Genomic DNA, 14056 nt, shown 5'->3' with positions numbered 1-14056 from the left:
TTTTCTCCGATTCTCCTCAACACGTTCATTGCCAATCACGCGATATCGCGTGGTGCGAGTTCTCACCGGGCGGCCGATCATGCGTTAACGCGTGGACGTCGCTAACTAAATAAAAAAAAAAATAAAAAAAATTTGGCCACCACACGAAATTCCAATTTTCAGCTTGGCAATGAACGATATCGCGCAATCACGCGATGCGAGCCCTCACCAAATGGCCGATCACGCCTTATCGCATGGACGTCACTAACTAAATAAAAAAATGAAAAAAATTTGGCCACCGCACGAAATTCCAATTTTCAGCTTGGCAATGAAAGTGTTAACCTGTACACAGAAGAAATATTTAATAAAATGAGTAACTTCAAAGGAATCACTGTAGGGGGCAGAAATATTAATAACCTAAGATATGCAGATGACACAGTTCTTCTAGCTGAAAATAAATATGACCTCAAAACTCTTATAGATGAAACCCTCAAGTATAGCCTCAGTTTCAACTTTAAAAAGACAAAAATCATGATAATTTCAAGAGAAAAGAAAATACCAAAAATATGCATCAATATAAAAGGAAATAAATTAGAACAGGTGCAAAAATACATATACCTCGGACACTTGATCACAGAAAATGGCAGGACAGAAGATGAAATTAGAAAAAGGATTGAAATTGCAAGGTCAACTTTTAACAGTATGAAAAATCTACTAACATCTAGAGAATCAAATCTGAAAACAAGACTAAGAATCTCCAAATGCTACATATGGTCTACATTATTATATGGAGAAGAGACATGGAAACATGCAAAGGATACTTACAAAGGGACTGTTGAGGGAAAGAGAAAGAGAGGAAGACAAAGACTGGAGTGGATGATAAATATAGAAGACTGGGCCTATCTCTCTCTCATATGAGGAATGCAGCAGAGAGGTGCAGTATAGGACATGGTGGAGACACATGGTAGTCAATCTCCTGGAGGAAGAAGACACCTGACAGGACAGGACCAACATAACCCTAAGAAAATTTTGGAAGGAAGAATTCAACATTGTCATAGCAATTAGGCTAACTGTAAAGGCTTGGTAAGAAGTAACAATGAAATGTCCCAAAGCAGCATGGAGGAAACTGTGTCCTTCCTTTGGTAATGAAGAAACTTTAGATGAAGGACACAAATTGGTAAAGGATATTGTGGCAACTGCTCATGATCTCAACTTGAAAGCAGAGGAAGAAAATGTTGAAGAATTATTGGAGATGCATGACCGAGAACTGATTACTGACGAGCTAAAAGAACTTTTCAAGCAGCAATGTGAAGAAAAGGAAATGGAAATTTCATCTGCAGACGAGGGTGGAGAGAAAGAACAAATTACGACTGCTGAAATCAAAAATGTTTTGGCAAAGTGGGAGGAAGTTCAAAATGTTGCTATGAAATGGAATCCAAACAAATCTGAGGTTATCAGAACTGCAGATCTATTTAATGAAAAGTCCATGCAGTTTTTCAGAAACATTTTAAAAAGAGGCAGAAGCAAACAACCCTAGGCATGTTTTTTACAGGTCCATTTATCAAAAAAACTCCGAAGTAAGCCCAATTGTCCTTCTGGTGAAGATTGATAATTAAAAACTGTTTTCATGAACAATTCATTTTATTAATGTTAATTTTTTTGTAGCAAAACTGTATAATAAATAAATGATATTTACCATATTTTTATGACATTTTAAATGAGTTTTATCTGCATTTTTAATATCTACTATGGTTGTGGGGAGGAACAGGAACAAATTAATCGATTTTCAATTCAATCTTATCGGGAATTGCACCTTGGATAAGGACAGTAATCCTGGAACGGATTACCATCGTTAACCGAGGCACCACTGTATTATTAAACAGTGTATAGAATAGGTTTCACTTACTCCAATGTCTATGCTCTTTGCCCATTTGATAAACCTCTGATTGGTCCAAACAAGTGGATCAACATCCATATTTTCACAATGGCATCTTCTCTGAAGTAATGCCTAAAGATATTGACAAAATTTAATAAATATTAAGAAACATATGTAAATAATGTTTATATACATAAGCATATAAACACAAAATATATTTATATAGAATCTAGTATTATCACAAATTGCAATATAATTTTAAAAACAAGTGATACTAAATATAAACCAACATGTTTGAGAATCCCATATTTTGTAAGTATGAAAGGTCTGACTGATTCCAAAACAAGTATATTAAAGAATGAATAAATGTATGGAATAAATACATCAATAAACAGACAGATATGAAGCACCCATTGAAATTAAAATATCATTTAGATACCACTGAAATAACATGGATACGAAGAATAAATTATGTGATACATTTTCTTCGTATGGCTGTTTGAATGGTTAATATCTGTATTATCACAATGTCATCTCTCTAAAGTAATTTCTAAAAATACTCAGAAAATTTATCATGGTATCTTACACATCCCTTAAATATTGGCTGATGATAAACACATTACAGTTTATTTTATACACAATCTAGTATCATCACAAAGTAATCACAGTATAATTAGAAAATGATCTTAAAATATTATTATTATTATTACATCAACCTCCCAAGCAGACTCATTATGGGAAATCCACTTAATCAACAACATATTTATCACCTTAAACTCTTTAACACTTCCAGCATTCATAATACATAATGATAAATTATCATCCACCCACACAATTCTCTATGTAAAATATCTTCTCTCACACACTCTTCTTCACCACCTTTACACTTTTACACAAGGAATACAGTGCAGTCATGACATGCATCCTTGGGTTGGAAGAGATTCAAGTTTGATTCTTGCTGCTCTGGCTGAACATATCCTCAAAATAAAGGGTCTCTTGCACTTGGTGATATAGTTTTCACTTCTGGATAATTCAAGTTTAGTAGTCTAAGGAACAGAGAATCAAGTTCTGTCTTTGGATTTGCCTAGGTAAGAGATGAATTTACTAGCTACTGGGGAAAAAAAAAAAAAAAAAACACCTGGTCAATAGAGATTAGAAATCTGAGATATGAAAATACCTTTATAACCAGTTATGAATATGATCTATGTCCCGCTTAAGGACTATTGCTCCTTCACTCTTTTATAACGGACATTCAACCAGCCCCAGATGTACAACTCTACCACATTAGTTATGAATATGATCTATGTCCCACTTAAGGACATAGATCATACAACAGACATTCAACCAGCCCCAGATGTACAACTACCACATTATGATAGAGCAGATTTACAATGTGTACAGAATCAATATTCTCTAAGAAGATAAATAATTCATGGAGAAAGTGAGACCAGTTTCACCAAACTGGATACTTTTTAAATTTTAACCTATACATCATAGCACATGGTGAAGAGGCATTACTTAACACACATTTTTTTTCTTATGACACTACATGTATAATTTCCCACCATAAAAAACTACACATAAATAATGTGGCATTAACAGGCATAAGCAAACACACTGATAAAGTGATTATTCAAGAATTAAACACATGTTTACAATAGGTTCTCAAAAATTCCACCCTCTTTCTCAGTACACAACGCAGCATGTGTGGTTCAAATAGTTCAATAAAACTTATTTATAAAGGCTGTATCATCCAAAATGTGAGCAAAACATGTGCTTTTAAACTAGCCTAGCAAACTATCTCTTTCATTCATTACTACAAACTAAATTCCATATGATTTAGTGTTGAGCAGAGTAGGTGAATTTTGTAGACCACCAGGACTGATCTGTCATCAAAGGAAATGATCAAGATGTATTGTCAATGTATGAAAAAAATGTTGAAGAATTCCATTGTAATGGAAGGACATGAAATGCCAAGTAGCTGAAGATGTATCATTTATCATCATCATCAAATTTCTGACATGTACCCTCAAGAGGTGTACAGGATATTATGATAGTACTACATAAAGAACTTATATCATTACTAACTTCATATCAACAATTTTCCTCCAAATCAATCTGTTATCTGTCAAGATATCAACATCATCAGAATGTATATTTCTGTCTTCTAAAGCATTTTTACTGTACCAATCCATCTATATTTTAGTCTTCTTCTGGGTCTTTTTCTTGCCAACCTGGCAGAGAACATTTGTTTTGCTAATCTTTCCTCTCCCATCCTGTTTAGGTGACCATACCATCTGAGATTAGTACTGCTAAACAATGTCAAGTTCTTTCCTAATATCCTTGTTTTTAATATGATATTGCCATTGATGCCATCTGTTCACACCCCTTAATCTTTATCAGGACTCTGATAATATCTGTGGTCTCTAGTCTTTGGTCAAGTGTTTTATTTCTAACCCAGCTCTCAGATCCATAAGTTAAAATTGGTTTGAACACTATCTTATATACAGCTAATTTAGTGTTTAGACGTATTTATCAGTGGCAGCAATTCTCCTTGCTGAAACTATACTGTGTTTATATATATATTCATCTTTTTTGACTGACTGAAACCGAGAAAATAGATAAGTTAATTTAATGGAGAACACAACATGTTTCGTCAAAAATGACTTCAGGTGTGGTAACACTTAAAGCAAATTAAAAAAACATAAAAACACTATGCTATTATAATAACACACTTGCGAAATGAAGTTAAGTTTGAATTCATTATAGTCTATTCTGTAGTTCTATTGTGGTGCAAATGCAAATGTATGAGATCACACGTATGCCAATACCTAATAGCAGAACTATGAGAGTCAGGTAGACTATAACTAAGATTGCTGTTGATATAAGACAAGTCTAGGGCAATTTCTTTGAATTCAACTATGCAGCGTTCCACTTCATTGTGACTAATATAAACGTTCATTGTTGCATCCCAATCTACTCTGTGTTGGTGGCCTTCATCGTTTGTGTTCACTGAAAATGAGACGTGACTTGAGAGTGTGCTTGCTCTTACTTTATTATATGAAATGTCACTCTGATGTTCCTCTAGCCGTAGGAGGATTGACTTCTCAGTTTCTCATAATCACATATTACCTTATATACACCAGGGGGAACTGAAGATGGTTATGAGCCTGTTTTGGTTGGCTTAGAACTGACCTCAGTTTTGGAAGAGTTGAGAAACTTGTTTTAATATTAAATTTCTTCAAAATTCTTCCTAGTTTTCGGGAGAGCAAGCTGATGTAAGGTAAAGAAATATAACCCTTGGGGTTGTTAGGGATCTCTGTATTGGTTTGAGGGAGCTGGTATAGTTGCCTCTCAATGTTTGTGGAAGAGTATCCATTATTTAAGAAACTTCTTTCTAGATATGTTAGTTCATTTTTTAGTTCTTCTTCATCAGACAACACTGAGCGAGCACAATGAGCCAATGTGGAAATGATACCTAACTTTTGCATGGGATACTGATGTGAGAATGCATGTAGGTATCTATCTGTGTGTGTTGATTTCCAGAAGATTGAGATTTTTAAAGAATCCGACATGTTAGTAAGTTTCATGTCTAAAAATGAAAGGGAACCATTTTCTTCAATCTCAATGGTAAATTTTATGTCTTGGTGGAAGTTGTTTAAATGATTTAGGAAGATGTGAAGATTCTCTACACCATGCTCCCAAATAAGGAATATATCATCTACATTGTGGAGCCATGTTCTAGGTTTTAATGTTTCTTTAGATATGGCTTTTTCCTCGTAGATATATATATCTATCTATCTATGCACACACACACACACACACACACACACACACACACACACACACACACACACATAAGATTACCTTCAAATATAAACAGACAAATCAGTTGATCTTGGAGGATATATATTAACAATAATGCTATGTTGAAAATTACTTCCTACAGTGAGGTGAGGATTCATTTTGGTCCTTATACATGAACTATGTGTTGCTGATGATATTACAGTAACATTATATATATATATATATATTATATATGTATCAGCGCTACTGTCAACTTTTGGAAACATGACACCTCTGGCTTAAATGACTATCACTCAATTTCATCAAAAAATAAAATTTCCTTCAGCATTAGAAAATGATAGAAAATTATCTATTCTAGACATCTTAATTACAAAAAAAAACAGAAGTTCATATTTCATTAGATATCCAATGAAGATCCTCAAACAGGTAAGCTTGGTTACTTCTCAGAAGTTTGGCATCATCATGAAAGTAAGAACAAATGGCAGGGAGGACTCCAATTTCTACATCAGTTCATCCTTAATGGCTATCTGAAAACTACTAATCACAGAAATAACACCTTCTTGGACTGCTGACATAACACATACTGCATTCTATATACTAGCAGATTATCTACTCTACTAACCACGTGACTAGCCAGATGGTTAAATTTACTCACTTTCTGTAACAAAGAGAGCAAAATAAAGGCAATATGCAATACTGCAAATACATCTGACAGGACCCTGCCCAGAAACTATTATAAAAACTGGACTCATCGAGAGAGGACACCTGCTCTACAACTCTCCATCTCCATTACTCAGTCCACAACTACAACAAACCACCTAATCTACACCAACACCACCTACTGCCCACTACCACTACTAGCATTTTCACAGACAATCGCAAACATCCATGCCCACGGTGGGATTCGAACAGTGGCGGCTCGTGGATTGAAATCATGGGGGGTGCTGCAAATTTCGAAATATACATACACTCTGTAAGTACAGTGTATACGTGTTAGGATAAAATATCAAATTTATGGTTAAAATTAAACATGAAAAATTATTGTTTATTATCCATAAAATTATACAGTATAATTCAAAATTACTTAAAAATAAAATATATTCTTCTTGTTTTGTTTCATGAAAAAATATTGTTTATTATCGATAAAAATTATACAGGTTAGTATAATTCAAAATTACTTAAAAATAAAATCCATTTTTCTTGTTTTGTTTCAAGCGAAAAGGTCAATAACTTTTTCCTTGATGTTTGTGTGACTGTTGAAAAATTTTTTCTCCATTGAAATCATCGCAAGTGCATTTAACATGTTCGCTGCCAACTACGAGTATACTCGTAGTTCGTGTATGAGCTTCACAAGCCAACTACGAGTATAATCGTATGTCGATTTACCGACCTCCTATGCCAAACACGAGTTAACCCTTAATATATTTACCTTAATTTGGACTCTTGGATTCTGAATAAAGTGGAGAGCACATCTGGGGACTTGGTAGAAGGGAAATAATTTCAACTAAAATATAGTATATTATATATGTGCCTCAGAATATACTCAGAATATACTCGTATGTCAATTACCAACCTCCTATGCCAAGTGCGAATTATTCCGTAGTATAACACGTAATTTGTAAATCAATTTAAAACTATAAAATTAATAAAAATAAAAAACAATCAAAAAAATAAAAAAACAATTTATTCAAATTAGGAATGGTACATTTTAAAACAATTTTCCACGCACAATGGTGGATTTTCCTGACAAACAGGGCAATAATAACGTGTTTCGTGTACACACGCGGCATGGCTTTGTTGGGCGATTCTTTTTTCTTTTGGTGGTATAATTTCCAAATAATGAAAATCACGCCACAACACCATTGACTCATCAATACGAGATTACTCATAGTTGGCGTATGAAACAAAATTCTGTCTGATATGCCAGCTACGAGATTACTTGTAGTGACCTTGAAGATGCAAAAAAGGCTTGGCGTGCGGGAACGAACTATGCTTGAGGAGCGTGGCAGCGAATCTGTTAACCTATCCTGATTCATAGTGCTCCTCAGAAATGTTTTTATTCTCTTTAATGTTGAAAAACAGCGTTCAGGCTCAGATATAGTCATAGGAATTGTCAAGAGAATTTTTATCAATACAGTAATTTCACTAAGAACACAATCTAAATTATTTTCTGTTATAAATTTTGACAAGTCAATTAATTTATGATAATCATGCATGTGAGGTAGAATACTCCAAGTTCAGTTTCAAGATTTTCTTTGTTGATCATGGAATATGCTTCAGTGGTCAATTTTATTTCTTCTGTAGGCAATTTATTCTTAAAATTAGCTAATTGATCCTCGTTAAATAAGTAAAAAATAAATAAATAAAATAAATAAGACGGAATAAACACGATAAGCACTACAAACACTCTACTACTGTCGCAAACTGCATATAAACAACAGTGGAACTGCGCGACACACAGCACTGCATTACGCTAATAGCTCGCATCTCACTATGACGTGCATATGCTTGTGCATGTAGCAATATGACACTGTGATAAACACAGTGCTGCTAGCGTCCTTTGCCCTCCTAAGTGCTACAAGATGGATTTTTATTATTTTTTATACAAAATAAGAGAATTGTATAGGATTGTTGATGATAAAATTAAATATTACAAGCAAATATAAATAAATTAATAAATATGTTTATTTATTGAGAAAAATTGGGGGTCCTGCAGTTCCGCAGTGCCTATGCATGAGCCACCCCTGAATTCAAAGCAGCAGCCTTTTGGCTGGAGAGTGGATACGCTAACTATTTGGCCAAGCAGACTGACACATGGTGAAAATAAGTAATCTTCATACAATACTTTCACAGATGAAGAAGACATAAGAAAGGAGTAATATATATTTAAACATTCCTGGATCCATAGTTATTGAGAAAAGAACTGCAATGACTATCAGTACAGCACACTTCACAATTATTTTATCTTAAGTCGTTCATACTAAAGGAAAACAGTGAAATTTACTATGATCACTTTTATTCTTCATGATACTCTGTGATTATTTACTTCTAAATTTACTATAAGCTCTGCATCACTTCAACCTTGGCATTAATGGATCTGGCTCCCACTGACGAGACATCAATAAAAGTCGAAACCGGTCTGGATAGTGGCCCTTGCCTTTAATGCATAGCATCATACAACTCTGCAAGGGGGGGGGGGTGCTTTGCAGTAGGGGAAAATACTAAGGAAAGTGATTGAAGCTTACTCCACCTTTACTATGAGTTGCCTCAGACTTGAACTACTTTCAAGCGCAAACTTGACTTATTTATTTGTCTGTTTGCTTCACTTGGGGAAAAAAGGATTAAAACCTAGCTTATAAAATTGCTTGGTATCTTTAAAATAGTACACCCAAGTTAAAAAACTTTCTACATATACTTCGGATTCTACATATACTTTCTACATATTACTTCGGAAAATTGCTAAATGAAAGTTGCTAACTGACAGCACAGTGGTAAAAAACACTCAACAGGAATGCAGTCAGGAACACATATCCATACTTGAAGTAGAAAAAGATATCAAAGGCCTGAAATGTGGAAAGGCAGCAGGAGTAGATGATATTCGACCAGGAATGCTCAAATATGGAGGTATAGAAGTCTTACAGTGGCTTCACTGCATAGTTCAGAAGGCCTGGACAGAGGGATGAATTCCCGATGATTGGAGTAGAGAGCTCATAGTACCTCTATATAAAAAGGGAAATAAAACTGAATGTGAGAATTACAGAGGTATTTCCTTACTGAGTTTCTCTGGTAAGATTTATGCAAGTATACTTGAGAAACGGCTGAAAAGAATTGTGGAAGAAAAGATTGGTGAAGAACAAGTTGGATTCATGCCAAATAGAGACTGTCAGGATCAGATTTTCACTTTACGACAAATAGTTGAGAAATCATGGGAATATAACAAAGATACAAAGATCCATATTTAAGTTTTGTAGATCTCGAAAAGGTATATGGCAGGGCGCCAAGAGAAAAGCTTTCGAAACTCTACAGTTATATGGTGTCAATGGGACATTATATCAAGCAATAGTTATTCTTTATTTGAGTTGTGAATCAGCAGTTAGAACTGAAGGAAGTACAGGAAGATGGTTTAATGTTAAATCTGGTGTCAGACAAGGATGTACATTATCCCCTCTATCATTCATTATCTATATGGATCATATTATGGAGGAAAGTGGTATTAAACCTGATATCAAAATTGGTGATATTAATCTTGCTCTTTATTTTAGCAGATGATGTTATACTTCTAAATAAATCTGCTACAAGTCTGAAGATTCCATGACTAATTTGAATAACTGTTGTAATAGATATGGTATGAAGGTCAGCAATAATAAGACAAAGACAATGAAAATATACAGAAGCACTGAAAATATCAACTGCATTGTGAATGGAGAACCTATACAACAAGTAATAAAACATTTCAGCTAATTAGGCATGATTTTTAGTTAAGATGGTAGATTAAATATGGAAATTGACAAAAGAATCAACAAAGCTGGTATGGTAGGAAGTCAACTGAATAAATTTATATGGAATAAGAGTGAAATTACTCAAAACATTAAATTAGCTGTATACAAGACAGTATTCAAACCAATTTTAACTTATAGATCTGAGAGCTGGGTTAGAAGTAAAATACTTGACCAAAGACTAGAGACTGCAGATATGAGAGTCCCGAGAAAGATTAGAGGCATGAACAGATGGCATCAATGCCAATATCATATTAAAAATGAGGATATTAGGAAAGAACTTGACATTGTTATCATCAAGGACTGTGTTAGCAGAGCTAATCTCAAGTGGTATGGTCACTTAAACAGAATGGGTGAGGAAAGATTAACAAAACAAGTGTTCTCTGTAAGGTTGGCAGGAAAAAGACCCAGAGGAAGACGAAGATATAGGTGGATTGATACAGTAAAAAGTGCCTTAGAAGATAGAAATATAAGATCGGATAATGTTGGAGTCTTCACAGGTAACAGATTGATTTAGAGGAAAATTGTAGATAACAAGTTAGTAATCATGTAAATTTTTCATGTAGTACTATCATATCCTGTACACCCCTTGAAGGGTACATGGCAGGAATTTGATGATAATGATCATAATTTTAAAATTTCTTCAGCACTGCTCACTTCTACATTTCTATCACTTTCACTCTTTTCCACCCGTTAGCAATATTCTGAAGCCCACAGACTTTCAATCTATCCTAATAGTAGGGATCATGCTATAGACCTATCACCATCTTGGTCACTCACTTCCAGATTCAACCAGAAAAATAAAATAATGATAATAATCCTATCAACTAAATCTATGGACTACATTGCAGATTTGATCATATAAAAATCTTATAAAAAGGGATAACCTCCTTATCTTTTATTGTATGTATAATTCAACATCCATGTGATCCTTTGAAATATTTTGCCTGCTTTTGTAATATGATCTCTGAAATTCACTTCCCATCACTCTCAAATTCGTAGTCTCATCAATTTCTTGTAATAATCCACTGCTTGTAATCTTTTCGTCATGAAGTGCACAACTTGGCACTTTAACCGTAATACAATGACAATCATTAATTTGCTCACACTATCAGTCTATTTAAGTCATCTTCCAAGATTTCTAAATTACTGTTGTCAACTAACACTATCCCCAGTTTTGCGTCATCAGCAAACAATTGGACATTCCCCAAAAATCCTTCACTACATTGATATCATACAAATGATATAGAATCGGTTCAACTATTGAGCTCTACCTTGCACAGCTAGTCACTTACCTTCTCTTGAATTTTACTCTGCCGAATACTATTCTCCAGTGTCTCCATCAGCCATCCCCTTTATTCATGTTACCAGCTTCATATTCAGCTCCAAATGTTCCAATTTAAATAACAAATTCTCATGTTATCCTGTCAAATGCTTTTTCAAAGCTTGGCAGTTACGGATTGTAGTTATTTCCTTCATTGAAATCAACTGTCAAGTGAGTAAATTACTGAAGCAAAATCTACACATTAGAAGCCTGTATTATTCCCCTCCACAACAGAACATTATATTTCTATATATTTTTCAAAGCCAGAATTCAGGTGTTCCTGATTTCTGTCTTTGAAAAACATTTCCAATATTTTATGTCCCATGCCTGTTCTCACATTGGTGAGAACAGGCATGGCACACCCGAGATAGACCTGATCTTACTTCCTACAATATACAGTTGATATATCATATCTGTAGACTGGTCTTCTACTCTTCTTTCCTCTACTCTCTCTTCCTTCTTACCCCATCCCCCAGTGCCATTAGAGCAATTCAAGGGTGGGGTGGGTGATGACTTTTTCCTCTCAAACTGCAGTTTCCACTAGCTACTAAAAAAAAAGCAAGCCTAGTTGTCTTAAAGTGGCAGCCCCACCACTAGGATACCTATCGTCATGCTAGTCACTTGACATAGGGAAACAAATATTACTTAAGTCTCAACGAAATCCAATCTGGACAGAAAACACGGGAAAAGACTGTAAACAGGAAAAGTTAAGAAATTTTGAAAAAAGAAAAACGTGGTGAAATATGCTACATGGAACATTAGAAGCATAGCACATAAAGAAGAAGAACAGATAAAATTTTAAATGATGAAAATATAGAAATTGCAGTTCTTACAGAAAGAAAAAAGAAACTTAAAAGAACAAAAGAAACAGTAATTATAATATCATATATATGGAGTGGACAAACAAATACATGCAAAAGCTGGTGTAATGATTTGGATCCATAAATCAATTAAAGCAAAAATAACTCATTATACATACTGGAATGATAGAATATTAGAAGCGCAATTAAAATTAAATAAAGAAAATTTAACAGTTGTTGGAGTGTATGCCATTGAAAAAGGAAAAGAAAAAGAAAATGATTACTTTTATAAAGAGTTACAAGGAATATATGAAAAATTAAATAAAGCAAACCATATAAATTATAATCGGAGATCTTAATGTCAGAATAGGAATAAAAAAAGTAAACAATAATATACAAAAATTTGAAGAACATAATTTAAAATACATAAAATAAATTTATGTATTTTAAATTATTATAATACATAATAATTTAAAAATAATGAATACATTTTACACACACAAAAATATACATAAATATACATGGTATGCAAGAGAACAAAAATCAATAATGGACATTTTATAATAAATTTAGTTTAATGCTTTATCCAAGTGTGAGCAAACAAAGTTTGCACCTGAAAATATCTTCAGGACTGAATATGATGTTGTACTACCTTACTGGGGTAAGGTAGTACAACATTGGGCAATTCGTAGCAAGATGGACCAACGTAACATCACTCCTATCTCAGTATCTCCCATAATGCAAAACACATCTCCTTGTGGATATACACAAACACATCTCCCATAATTCAAAACACATCTCCTTCCCTTAATGTATAATGTTATACATTAAGGGAAGGGCCACTACCCAGACTAGTTTTGACCTTTATTGAGGTCACTTCAGTGGGAGTCAGGCCGGAGTAGAGATACCAGGCAGAAGCATTAGCAAGGTCATGTCTACCTATAGTAGTAGTTGCCAAACGGTGTGCCACCATTTTATTAAATTACTCTGGATTTAGAGAAAGATGTTGAAAGTTTATTTTTCACTTGGTTAGACTATAATAAATTTAGTTTAATCCTTTATCCAAGTGTGAGCAAACAAAGTTTGCACCTGAAAATATATTCAGGACTGAATATGGTGTTGTACTACCTTACTGGGGTAAGGTAGTACAACACAGGATAACTCAGCAAAGGTGGACAAAGGCAAAGGAGTTGTGTTTTGCATTATGGGAGATACTGGGATAGGAGTGTTGTTAGCTTGGTCCACCTTTGCTACAAGTTGCCTGGTGTTGTGCTACCTTACCCCAGTAAAGTAGTACAACACCATATTCAGTCCTGAAGATATTTTCAGGTGCAAACTTTGTTTGCTCACACTTGGATAAAGGATTAAACTAAATTTATTATAGTCTAACCAAGTGAAAAATAAACTTTCAATAGACATTTTATAGCAAATGAAAAAGCAGCAAACCTCTTCCTAGATGTTAAGTTAGAAGAGGGCTAGAAATCGACACAGATCACTATTTAGTACAGGCAAAACTAAGGTTGTCACCAAACCGGCTACAAAAAATACACAAATTACAGAAACAAAATCTAATTACAAAGTAAGACTACTAAATGATTCAAGTGTAAGAAATTTATACCAACAGAGGATTAATAACTACTTAGAAAAAATACAAGAAAAAGTGTTTTATAAAAGGTGTATAGTGTGATTTCTTTTGTGAATTGTGCTCAATTTTTTTTTCAGTAACACAAGTGTTGTTTAGTGGTTCTACTTTAGAGTTTTGTTGTTACATACT

General features: G+C 34.0%; 1 protein-coding gene across 6 annotated transcripts in view; it reads right to left on the bottom strand.

Annotated features, from left to right (window-relative positions):
• LOC150096464 (kazrin-like) overlaps positions 1 to 14056 on the bottom strand; it is a 686592-nt gene that overhangs the window by 240411 nt on the left and 432125 nt on the right. For all 6 annotated transcript variants that reach the window (XM_090408269.1, XM_090408271.1, XM_090408270.1 and 3 more), the window contains one exon: positions 1886 to 1987. In XM_090408269.1, the coding sequence (XP_090264395.1) occupies positions 1886 to 1987 (102 nt within the window). The remainder of the gene's footprint in view (positions 1 to 1885; positions 1988 to 14056) is intronic.

Source organism: Typopeltis vanoorti, chromosome 18 (assembly GCF_054136105.1).
Source record: "Typopeltis vanoorti isolate ZY-2024b chromosome 18, IOZ_Tvanoo_1.0, whole genome shotgun sequence".
NCBI classification, from domain to species: domain Eukaryota; kingdom Metazoa; phylum Arthropoda; class Arachnida; order Uropygi; family Thelyphonidae; genus Typopeltis; species Typopeltis vanoorti.
This window is presented reverse-complemented; position numbering and strand designations above follow the sequence as displayed.